Here is a 12,770-nt window from a genome sequence, read left to right on the forward strand (position 1 = left end):
GTAGCTGTGACGATAGTAGAACATTCTAGTTGACACACCCCCTGAGGGCTGACATACAATCCTTGGACAAACTCTCTTCACCGAAAAGTTTAAGCCTATAGCAGCATCTACCCAATGCCTAAACTGCCAACAATTTGGCCACCCAGCCACTAGATGCCGAAACCAACCAGCATGCAATTTGTGCGGAGAAGAACATGCAACTACAACACACAAATGCTCAGTGTGTAATACAAAAGGAAAACCTTGCAACCATACACTCCCTCACTGCAGTAACTGCAAAGAGCCCCACTTTGCAAACAGCAAAGAGTGCGAACTCTACCAAGCAGTAACAAAGAGCATCCCCGCAGGATTTTAATGTCAAACAACATTAGGATCCTCCAAGTCAATCTCAACAAGAGCATTACAGCGACTGAGTCTACACTGCAACTTGCAGTTGAACTTAAAGCTGATATAATTGCAATTCAAGAGCCATGGCTAACTACCAACGACAACTACGCAACAGCAAGATCCATAAATCACACTGCGTTTATCCAGATCTTACCAGTAACAAACCTACCCGTCCGCCCTAGGGTTCTATTTTATATATCTAGAACACTAGAAGCAGAGACATTCACCCAAAACGACTTCAAAATAGACCCAGACGCAATGGCTATTACAATAAAAGGTTCTAATTTCCAATTTAACCTATTTAACGTATACAACCAAACAAACGCCGAAGGGGAAAAAACACTGCCCAGAGCTATACTTAACACTAAGCTTCCGCCAAGTTCTATTTTAGTACTAGATAGCAACGAGCACCATCCATTGTGGGACCCGCTATGCCCAACGACGAGCCAAGGAGCACAGCCATTTATTGACTGGATTGAAGAACAAGATCTAGAGCTCCTAAACACACCAGGAGTAGGCACATTCTTCAGACCACACCTATCTAGAGAAACAGTCCTAGACCTCTCACTTGTCACTCCAGACTTGGCTAGCAAAGCTACGGACTGGCAGACCATACCTGAAACTGGATCAGATCACTACGGCCTCCTATTCTCCATCCAAACAAACGCAGACCTTGTAGAAAACCCGACAAACCAACCCAGATTTAATACTGCAAAGGCTAACTGGGACACCTTCAACAAAGAACTAGAAACGGCAATCCAAAACAGTCAAACCTTGCAAGATATGGACCAGATCAGTGATCCAAGAAAGGCAGACTTAATGGACCTCCTCCTCGGCAACAATACAGAGCTAGAGCAACAGCTAGAAGAGATTGGTAAAGCAATAACTCAAGCAATCCAAACTGCAGCAAACAAAGCTATCCCTATCACTAGACTTGGTCCAAAACCAAAAGCTTGGTGGAACAAAGAGCTGACAAAGCTACGGCAAGACACTTCCCACTATAGAAGGATTTTTAAAGAAAAGCTCGAAACTACTGCGATACACGACGCCTACCTAGAGAAAAGAGACTTCCTACGTGCACGAAACACCTACAACAAGGCAATCAAAGACGCTAAAAGGAAACACTGGAATGAATTCCTAGAGAAGGAAGACCCGCAGTCAATCTACAAAGCCATGGCATATACAAAGGATAACAAAGTCGAAAGAATTCCACCTATACAAGGAGAAACATCATTCGACAAGAAATGCCAAGCGTTCCGCAACACGCTATTCCCACCACCGCCCATAACCGAAGCGCCCACATTCACCAACTACCAGGAAAAGAGATGGGATTGGCCAGCACTATCCACGACTGAACTAGAACGAGCATGCTCAAGTCAAGTCAAAAGTAGCACCCCAGGACCAGATGCAATAACACAAGACATAATCACAGCCGCGTACAAAGCTCAACCGCAAACAATGTTTAGAGCCTTCTCACTCCTATTCAACTATGGATACCACCCAAAATGCTGGAAACAAGCTACAGGAGCTGTTCTTAAAAAGGCATCAAAACCAGACTATTCAATCCCAAAAGCCTACAGAGTTATCACTCTATTAAGCTGTTTAGGAAAGATTAACGAGAGGATCACCGCAAGTAGGCTGAGCAATCTAGCAGAAATCACAGAGCTACTACACCCAACCCAAATTGGGGGTAGACTCAAGAAATCTGCAATAGATGCAGCTATGCTACTCATCGACCAAATTCAGCACCAGAAACAGAAAGGCCAAATAACATCAACTATCTTCCTGGACGTAAAGGGAGCATTTGACCACGTCTCACACAATCAATTCCTGCGAACGCTTAAGAAGCTAGGCCTTCCAATTAGTCTTATCGCTTGGACAAAATCCTTCTTCTCAAACAGATCGCTAAGACTCTCCTTCGACAATAAGACACAAGAATTCTCCGAGATAATAGCTGGGATACCTCAAGGCAGCCCAGTGTCTCCAATATTCTTTCTTATCTACACTAGAGACCTCTTCCCAGGACTACAAAGCTTCAACCTATCCTATATTGACGACCTATCTCTATCGACATCCTCAACATCGCTAAAGAAAAATGTCAAAATACTAGAACAGCAAGTCCGCCTACTATCTCACCGAGGGAAAAACTTAGCGATTATGTTCGATATAGCTAAGACAGAGCTCATCCACTTTACCGCCAAGAAAGAGAGAAAAGAGAGAAGCCTACAGCTTCCAGACAACACCATTGTAGAACCGAAAGACACAATCAAATGGCTAGGTATCCACATAGACAATAGACTGTCCTTCAAGGAACATATTGCTACACGCGTAAGCCAAGCAAGGAAAGCATTCTATAGACTAGGGAGACTAGCCAACATCGAAAGAGGACTCTCCCCAAAAGCAGTACGACAACTATACCTAGCATGCGTCACAAGCGTTGCAGACTACGGATCACAAATATACTGGAAGAACCAAAGCTACGCCACTAGCCTCCTACAATCACTGCACAACCTAGCGTGTAGAAAGATAATTGGAGTGTTCAGAACGTCACCATCTCTACCAACAAGCATTGAATCCGGACTTACGTCACCTGCAATTAGACTCAACACCAACAACCGAAAGTATGCGTCTAGAGCACACCAGCTATCCAGCAACCACCCAATCCAGAAAGCAATTACAAGGATCACAAATACAGACAAAACTAGCTACAAAAAGCCAAACCAGCATAGACAACTATATACTATTGTTAAGTCAATCCCAGAGAGAGACAACAACAGCGTAGAAAAGATAATCCCATATAGGTTCAGACCGTGGGAAAGTCTTAACTACAAGGTTACTGTATCAAAAAAGAGCAAAGAGGAAGAGGCAATTGCACACGCGGATTATATCCTATCAAGGAGCGGAGATAACTTCACCGCAATCTACTCAGATGCCTCACAACACGACAAGGGAATAGGGATCGGCGTAGGTGTAGTAGCGTACAGCTCCACCCACGAAGAAACCTTTTCTCAAAAGACAAACATTGGATGCTCCCAACTAGTCTACAACGGTGAACTAGAGGGGATAGCACAGGCATTTGAACACGCGGCTACAGTGGCACAAGAAGGCCAAGAGATCTACGTATACGCAGACAGGGCTCCCAATAGTGTCAATAGTGCGTATACTATTGTAACGGTTTGGGACTTGCCAAGACCGACTTGGGTGAGAGTTGGGTACGGCCATCGCTACCACACTTTCTCATCACACACACCTATATAGCTGCAGTTCCTCCATAGCTACACAATGCAACGCAGTCCTCCTCCTCTCCTCACACCGTTACAGTTATGAGCCCGGAAGCCTTTAATTAAATCGCTGCGTTCACCCGATAGCTATACAATGTAACGCAGTCCTCCTCCTCTCCTCACACCGTTACAACTATTAGTATTTGGCTTATACGATATCATACCACACGGCTTGGTATCCATACCATACGATACTGATAATTCAATGCTTATACTGATACTAATAGTATATACTATTAGTATTCGCTATAAATAGAACAACCTAACTTGACCCCCTCCATGACTTGATACATTCCAGCATTTCAATCGAAGACGCCTTTAAAGATCCCCGGAAATCAGTGGTTGTTCGTCTTGCCCCGCTAAACACACGCTCAGGCTCGTCGGACATTCCCGGAATTGATAGAATATCAATAGCCATTGTTCCTAGGGCTGGATATTGACCTCGTTGTTGCACCCACCACGGCAAGGCATCGACAATATGTGGCAAAGTTGGGTCAGTAAGGTATCGGGAGTATTCATCGACGCAGTCCACGGGGGCTAATTTGGAATTAATCCAAGCCTGGTACGCATTCCTTGGAGTTGGTGTAATGGCCGTAGTGACCGTCTCGGTTGATACTCCTTTCGATTGGTAATGCTCTTGCCAGAACCCACGCAACTGCTGTTTTGCATCTTCTACCCACCCTGGAGTCCATATGCCCGTGAAGTACTCGAATTTCCACTTTGGATTGAGGACAATAGCGGCAATGTATACAGGACTTCGATCCGTAAGGTTGTAGTAGTGATTAAGCTTGGCCCAGCCCGTCTCGATACAAGCTACCATGATAGGATCGTTATCCTCAATTGCGGTGGTCTTGGCGTCTTCGAAGTGTTGTAGAAGAAAGTCCATCGAAGGAAGCACGTGTTCCAGGGTTGCTGTGCGGCCTTGCGTAGCCATCGTCGTATCCTTGAACGGTTGCAAGAAATCTCTTATCTTGGCCAGAACAGCCCACTCGGCATCGGTCAATCGATCATTGTAGAGGTCTTTCTCCGAGAAGCTAACTTTCTCGATAGCAAGGTGAAGCTCAGGCTTAAGGGACCAATCTAGCATCTCAAACCATGAGTTCCAACGTGTGTTGTTGTCACGTTTCGGAGCTTTGCCACCACTGTCTTTCTTGAAAGCCTGCATTCGCTGAGGACTGCGTTGGACCCAAACAACGATATTGTGCAATTTTCCAAGAGGACCCAATTGGCGCCATTGAGCAATGTCCTCGCGGGTAAGATCATCGCTATCTGAGAGATTTGGATGACGTCCAAACAGAAAGGCTCCTACGGCTAGCTGGATGATATGGCCGTTACACCGAAGCCTGTGATTAGTCGAATCCCATTCTATTCCTTCTTCTTGAAGTCGGCATTCGAGTGCTAATAACATGGCATCGTTGTTACTTGCATTGTCCATAGTGAAGTACCCCAGCTTGGTCAGGATCTGATATTCTGACAGAACATCCCAAAGGATCTTAGCCATATTTTCACCTGAATGAGAGCCTTCTATCTCTCGAAGAGCGATCGTGAGATTACGGAGAACCCCATCTTCATCAACGAAGTATGCTACGACGCCCATCAGACCGAGTCTGTTGCTTGACGTCCAGAGGTCATAAGTGATGTGAATGGGTGACAGAGCACTTTGAAGGCGCTGTTTAGTTTCCGATTTTAATTGCATATAACAGCTAAGCATGTCTTGACGTATTGTGGTATCGGATTCCGGTAAGAGATCGTTGGTAGCAGGGCTGATATACTGCAGAAAGGTTCGGAAAGCTCTTGATTTGCATAATGAAAAGGGAAGGCTGTCTGCCGCGAGCCAGTTGACAAAAAGCTCTCGAGTAATCAATGGGTCGATTTCTGATTCGGAAGCATTAGTGAGTCGCTGCGATCTGATGCGTTCGCCAACTTCTTTTATGCGTGCAATAGAAGCTTGTATGTCGTTATCGGCCCTCTTTCGTTTTGCATCTTTTAGCGGTAATATTTCGGTGAGTTGATGAATCCTGGAAAGATGGTCCATAATAATCCTCGTGCCGCCAGTAATGACATATTCTACTGTAGGCTTGCAGCGAGAACATCTCCACACGGCGGCTCCTTTATTATTGTAGATTTTATGTTGCCCTGGTGGTGGCTTTACTGCGTGTTGCCAGATCCACGATCGTTGCGGACGGGATTTTGTTGAATTGGTAGGTTCCGATGTGACTAGATTTTGCGATGTGGACAGTGGTTGGGAGTCATGTTCAGGGTTCAAAATATTAGCAACTTCGGTGAATTCGCTAATGCTAGACATAGTTAGGAAGGTACAGATAGCCTTGAGTCTGTTGTTGGGAAGAAAGAGACACGTGTCGCTAGATAGTTGTTTGGTCATAATTAATTTAGCGTGTTTCACACTGTTAGTACTAATAGTATACTAATAAGATTGCAACACTCACACCACACCATACGGATAGACGAATCTTTATACGGCTATAATGGTATAGTATACTATCAGTGTTACTATTAGTACACTAACAGTAGGCCGTACTATTGGGAGCCCTGGTTGGAACGGCTGGTGCGGTTCTAAACACTCCTAGAATCTTCCGGCATGCTAGGTTATGTAGTGATTGTAGTATTGATGTGGCGTATAATTGGTTTTGCCAGTAGATTTGCGCTCCGTAGTCTGACACGCTGGTTACACATGCTAGATATAGTTGCCGGATAGCATGTGTTGATAGGCCGAGTTCAATGTTCGCTAGTCTTCCTAGTCTGTAGAAAGCTTGTCTAGCTTGGCTTGCACGTATAGACACATGTGATTTGAATGATAGACGGTTGTCTAGATAGATACCTAGCCACTTTACAGTGTCTTTGTGTTCTACCCGGTCGTTGTTTGGGAGTATAAGGGCTCTTTCTATCCTCTCCTTCTTAGCGGTGAAGTGGATTAGCTCTGTTTTGGATGTGTCGAAGATAATGTCTAGCTGCTCTCCCGTAGCAAAGAGTGTAGCTATCTCTTTTTGCAGTTCTCTTATGTTTTTCTTTAGAGAGGTTGATGAGGTAGTAAGAGATAGGTCGTCAATATACGATAGTTGAAAGCTTTGTAAGGCTGGGAATAGGTCTCGGATATAGATAAGGAAGAAGATTGGTGATACTGGGCTGCCTTGTGGGATGCCTGCTATAATCTTGCTAAATTCTTCAATCTTATTATCGAATGCCAGTCTTAGGGTCCTGTTGGAGAGAAAGGATTTCGCCCAGCAAATTAAGCTAATTGGGAGTCCAAGTTTCTTAAGTCGGTCTAGAAATCGGTTGTGTATGACGTGGTCAAAAGCTCCTTTGACGTCCACGAACACTGTGAAAGTAATTTGGCCTTGCTGTTTTTTGTGTTGAATCTGGTCTACTAGGAGGAGAGCGGCGTCTATTGCAGATTTCTTGTTTCTACCTCCAATTTGTGAGGAGTGTAGGAGGTTTGTGGTTTCTGCTAGACTAGCTAGTCTTTTAGCGATAATTCTCTCTAGTACCTTCCCTAGGCTGTTTAAGAGAGTAATTACTCTATAAGCTTTCGGGAGAGAGTAGTCTAGTTTGGATGGTTTTTTGAGAATTGCTCCTGTAGCTGCTTTCCAGCACCGCGGGTGGTATCCGTAATTGAACAAGTGTCAGATAGCAGGCGTGTCGAGCCGAAAGTGCCGACACCGCTAGCTAATAACGGGTTAGCGTCTTAGCAGAACAAAACTCTCAGCGCGCACCTTAGAACAGAGACAAGAACAAATAAATCATAAACATCCATCACTTTTGTGCAATATCTTATCTGATCTGACAATTAAGAGTCTCACTGCCTCTATAAAGAGCAACGAACACGCAATAATGACGATAAACCAGAACCAGAGGGACGCGACAGTTATCCTAACCGACTCGAGCAAATGGATCCCCTGGTACCGCCAAATCAAGATGCAATGCGAAGCCCTAGAGATCTGGGACATTGTAGATCCAGCGGGCAACACACAGCCTCGTACAAAGCCGACCGAACCTCTCCCTCCACTCGTATCCGACTATGAACCAGCCGCTGCTCTGAGAAATACATCATCAGCTCCATCCTCCTCTACACGAACCGCGAGAGCCAATGCCCGAGCGCCTACACAAGATACAGTTGACATAGTCAACCCTGCTGTTCAAACTCCAGCCATACCAGCTCGATACTCAGAACTCTCAGCGGAGGGGAAGGAGGCATACGATGGGGACTCAAGGGAATTCAAGATGGTTTTTGAATCATACAAAATACGCGAACGAAACTATCGAGACGAACGCACAAACATTGCGGCAATGATCAGACACCTGAATGCAACAGTTAGCCCACACCTCCAAGTGAGCTGCTTTGAGGAACATGGAACTCTCCGCACCTGGATCACAAACCTCCAGGTAGCAGTTGGAGTAGACCTCGACGATGAGATCAGAAGGGTACGAGAGAGGTACCACGATTCCTTGAGACCTATGAGAAGCCCGCAAAATTGGGAATCATGGCTCAGCGAATACGACCAAGCTGCAACTCGCGCCGAAGCCCTAAAGATAGGGGACGTGATACAAAGCAAGCTGGTTGTGGACGACTTCCTAAAAGCAGTCTCTAAGATTGCCCCAGCATGGATGGCAACATTCACTGGAGCGGGAAGCGACCGGAACAATATAGAAAGAAGGCAGATGATGAAACTCTTCCGCGAACATATGAGCCTAGCTCACCCAACACGAGGCAAATCAAGAAGTGCCTTTATGACGGGTGAAGCAGCCTACGCGGCGAGCGGTGAATCCGACTCGAACACACAGGGGGACGCCTCAAGTGTGCAAATTAGAGCGCCATCTACCAACCCTAGCCAGGGAAACCAAAGGCAAACAAACAAACGCAAAATGAATGCACCTGGCAACAAGTCCAAGCAATTCCAGAAAAGGAATACAGCAGAAGCTGGCGATATATGTCCTGCTTGTGAACAACGCCATGACATCAGTAGCTGCTACTATGTCAACCCAACTTTGGAGACCCAGATTGGTTCAAACCGAACAAACACATCACAAAGCTGGTACAGTACAAACTTCAGCATGATGCAGACTTACAAAGAATAATACAGGAAACAAACCTGGAAACGAAGCGACCACGCCTAACTACGGCATCACGATCGATTACACCCTACATCAAGACATCACAAACACCGGACTCAGTCACTGATTGACTAGATGGACGCGAGATCTCGAGGCTGGACGAGGGCATGATGAAAGCGGCATTCAATGCGAGCAATCAAGGATACCCATTAAAGGATGCATTCATCCTGGATTCTGGCTCGACGACGCACATCTGCAACAACCTCTCAAGGCTCGAAGACGTACGCCCGCCTGCGATGGGAGATTACATTTGGGCTGGCAACTCAAGGGTTTGGATACAAGGATACGGAGCAGTCAAGGTGACGGCAGAGGGGGCTCAGGGCAAACAAATTCTACACCTAAGCAATGTTGCCTGGTGCCCAGACTTCCTCTGCAGCCTCGTATCATTCAGGCTGCTCCGAAGACAAGGTATATGGTGGGACAATCGAGGAGACCCGACAAGCCTACGACGATGGGATGGTTCAACCATTGCCACCTTATCGGAACACTATGGGCAATGGGTTATCGAGCCACCTACTACATCAACTTCAGCCTTTCATGTGCGTATGAATCGAGCCAAACGATCACCACAAAAGGCTACTGCCATACTATGGCACAAACGACTCGGACATCCCGGGCCATCCGCGATCGAGCACCTCGTGCAGCAATCTGAGGGGGTGAGGATCAAGGGCATCACCACCGTGGAGTGTGACGCCTGCGGCAGGTCAAAATCGAAACGACAAATACGCAGGACGCCTAGACTGAACGACGAAGGGCCAGGTGAAAGGGTAGCCATCGACTTCCATGAGTATGAGGACGGCAGTTTCACCAAGGAGAAGAGCCAAATGCTGATCACTTGCCGACGGTCCCGATACACATGGGACTTCTACTTCAAGGACAACAGACCGGCTCGCTCAATCATTCGCCTCCTAGGCCTCTTCGTCCAGTTCATGAAGAAACAATTCAACATCACAGTCAAAGTCATCGAGACTGACAACGAGATCGTTACCGTCAAACAAGAGGTCGAAAAATGGTGCACGTCCCTATCAATCAAACTCGAGCCCTCCGCTCCAGATACTCAAGCTCAAAACGGAGGAGCTGAGCGCTCAGGGGGTGTTATAAAAGAAAAGGCACGCGCAATTCGACTGGATGCAAACCTTCCATGGGAACTCTGGCCAGAAACTACCAGAGCGGCGGTATACCTATACAATCGAACGCCAAATTACCCAAACAATTGGAAGACACCATACGAAATATTCTATACACACGCAGCTGCCATGAACGGCATAGTCACCGGACCTCGAAAACCAAATCAAGCTCACCTAAAAGCATATGGGTGTAAGGCTTTCGCAATGACAGACGACACCCACAGAGGAAAGTCCAGGCTACAGAGACTAGATCCGAAGGCCTGGATTGGATACCTAGTGGGATACCAGTCGACGAACATTTACCGCATATGGATCCCATCTATGGCAAAGGTAATCAGCACTCGCGACGTAGTGTTTGACGAAGAAACAATCTTCAATGGCAAGACTGAGGACCTGATGGACAATCTCATGCACAACACCCTAGAGGAAATCGCAACGTGGGTGAGAACAGTCGAACTCCCAGGTACTCAGAGCCAACAAGCAGAAACCGAGACGTTCTACGAGGACGATACGACGCAGGAAGAGAGCCCGCGCACTCAGAAAACCAGATACCACCAAGGAAGGAAGGTGGTAGAGGCATATCTAACCCCGCCACCAACTCCTCCACCTGTGGCCTTGCTAGTTCAAGGAGAGGTGAACAACGAGGATATGACGAACATGTCCAACCAATCAACATCAATGACCAGTCCATGGGCAGCCGCATTCATGGCCGGCACCGAATCAGGACACATTGGTCAACACGAAGGAAAGTCAATCGACAAGGCTCAGGTGAAGAGACTACTATCCAAGGGAATCAAGCCCCATCGTAACCAGCTACCGCCACTCCCAACAGCATACTCAAAGCTGGAAGACCATCCACTATACGAAATGTTCAAGGAAGCAGAAAAGACACACCTTCGGAGTCACCAACAAATGAAGTCATGGACTGAGGTCCAAGCATCACCAGTCAAACGAGCAGGGCACCAGATCCTAGACTGTATGTGGGTATACACCTACAAACTCGACAAGCATCACCGCCTCATCAAATGCAAGGCAAGATTGGTAGTAAGGGGAGACCAACAACGCAACATCACCTCCCAAGACACATACGCAGCAACATTGGCAGGACGCTCATTCAGAATGCTTATGGCAATCGCCGCCAAATACGATCTTGAGCTGAAACAATACGACGTCACTAATGCTTTTGTGCATGCTGCAATCGACAGAGAAATATACATGAGGATGCCAAAAGGATATCAGAAGCCTGGCACTCTACTCAAAGTGCAAAAGGCACTCTACGGGCTCCGGATCTCACCATTACTGTGGCAGAAAGAATTCACCGCAACTCTTGCTTCGATAGGGTTTCAACAAATACCACAGGAGCCATGCTGCATGATCAAAGACGGAGTTATCATCTTCTTCTATGTGGACGACATCATCGTTGCGTACCGTTCAAAGCAAGAATCAGAGGCCATGAAGGCCATCAACTGGATCCAAGAAAAATACGCTTGTACGGGAGGAGACAACTTACAGTGGTTTCTCGGTGTAGAGGTTATGCGCAATCGCAAGCAGAAGACCATACAGCTATCTCAAGCTGCATACGTCGACAAAATCAGTCAACTCATCAACCACCAAAATGTAAGGCATGATACGCCAATGTCAGGCATCGAACTCCGACCACGAGAAGGACTCGCAGCACCAGCTGAAGTCAACAAGTACCAACGCAAGATTGGATCGCTTCTATTCGCTGCAGTCACAACAAGACCCGACATAGCCTTTGCAACATCACGACTTGCTCGCTTCCTAATCAATCCAAGTACAGAACACCAAGACGCTGCAGACCGTGTGCTCCTGTATCTCAAGAAAACAGAATCCCTAGCCCTCGAACTCGGTAGAGGCGATGGCCTCGAGGTAGCAAGTGACGCGTCGTTTGCAGACAACACACTGGATAGGAAAAGCTCGCAGGGATACGCAATCAAGCTGTTCGGAGGACTCATCGCCTGGAGAGCAAGCAAGCAAGATACTGTGACAACATCAACAACAGAAGCAGAGCTGCTTGCCCTATCACAAGTTGCTAAGGAGGCAATCTTAACGTCGCGGTTGTTAAAAGAGCTTCAGTAAATGAAGACGTTGCCAAATTGCAAACAAAGCTTCGGCACGTTGACATACACAATCACTGGCTACGACAGGAGGTTACCCGAAAGGTGATCAAGGTAGAGTATGTGCCGTCTGACAACATGATCGCAGACGGGTTCACAAAGCCACTGCCAGCCAATAAATGGGCCAGGTTCCTTGATCAACTGGGACTCGTCGAGCGCGAAGAAGCCCCGCTCAGAGAGATTGAGCTCAAGGAGGTGCAAGAGCAACTGGAAGGCCTCATTATGTAGGATCGATCAACCAGTTTATGCAGCTTGCAATATGCCTTCCAAGCTGAGGGGGTGTGTCAGATAGCAGGCGTGTCGAGCCGAAAGTGCCGACACCGCTAGCTAATAACGGGTTAGCGTCTTAGCAGAACAAAACTCTCAGCGCGCACCTTAGAACAGAGACAAGAACAAATAAATCATAAACATCCATCACTTTTGTGCAATATCTTATCTGATCTGACAACAAGATTGAGTAGGTGATGAAGAGGATCTCTGGGTTGAACTTAAACGTAGCGGTTATAATATCTTGAGTAATGGCGTCAGGCCCTGGTGTACTACTTTTAACTTTACTAGAACAGGCTTGTTCTAGTTCAGAAATTGATAGTTGCGGCCAGTCCCAAATGCTCTCTTGATAGTTTAGAAAGCTTGGTAGTTCTGCTGTTGGAGGAGGAGGGAAAAGTGCTTTTCTAAAGGCCTTGCACTTTCCTTTGAATGTTTTCTCT

At 46.6% G+C, this 12,770-nt stretch overlaps 4 protein-coding genes across 4 annotated transcripts; 3 read left to right on the top strand and 1 right to left on the bottom strand.

Annotated features, from left to right (window-relative positions):
• Nucleotides 1-645: 645 nt before the first annotated feature.
• Nucleotides 646-1,360, top strand: PtrM4_056610 (uncharacterized protein; the record flags this gene model as incomplete). Its single annotated transcript, XM_066105261.1, has 2 exons — nt 646-1,261; nt 1,320-1,360. The coding sequence occupies 2 exons, from the start codon at nt 646-648 to the stop codon at nt 1,358-1,360; spliced, it is 657 nt and encodes a 218-aa protein (XP_065963888.1).
• A 2,570-nt stretch (nt 1,361-3,930) lies between these two features.
• PtrM4_056620 (Dimer-Tnp-hAT domain containing protein) lies at nt 3,931-5,973 on the bottom strand (the record flags this gene model as incomplete). Its single annotated transcript, XM_066105262.1, has 1 exon — nt 3,931-5,973. The coding sequence occupies one exon, from the start codon at nt 5,971-5,973 to the stop codon at nt 3,931-3,933; it is 2,043 nt and encodes a 680-aa protein (XP_065963889.1).
• A 1,544-nt stretch (nt 5,974-7,517) lies between these two features.
• PtrM4_056630 (uncharacterized protein) lies at nt 7,518-12,025 on the top strand (the record flags this gene model as incomplete). Its single annotated transcript, XM_066105263.1, has 2 exons — nt 7,518-8,646; nt 8,874-12,025. 2 exons carry the CDS (start codon nt 7,518-7,520, stop codon nt 12,023-12,025), a joined length of 4,281 nt encoding a protein of 1,426 aa, XP_065963890.1.
• A 116-nt stretch (nt 12,026-12,141) lies between these two features.
• Nucleotides 12,142-12,442, top strand: PtrM4_056640 (uncharacterized protein; the record flags this gene model as incomplete). The annotated part of the gene is made up of 2 exons (XM_066105264.1): nt 12,142-12,287; nt 12,406-12,442. The coding sequence occupies 2 exons, from the start codon at nt 12,142-12,144 to the stop codon at nt 12,440-12,442; spliced, it is 183 nt and encodes a 60-aa protein (XP_065963891.1).
• Nucleotides 12,443-12,770: the final 328 nt, after the last annotated feature.

Source organism: Pyrenophora tritici-repentis, chromosome 2, assembly GCF_003171515.1.
Source record: "Pyrenophora tritici-repentis strain M4 chromosome 2, whole genome shotgun sequence".
NCBI lineage: Eukaryota > Fungi > Ascomycota > Dothideomycetes > Pleosporales > Pleosporaceae > Pyrenophora > Pyrenophora tritici-repentis.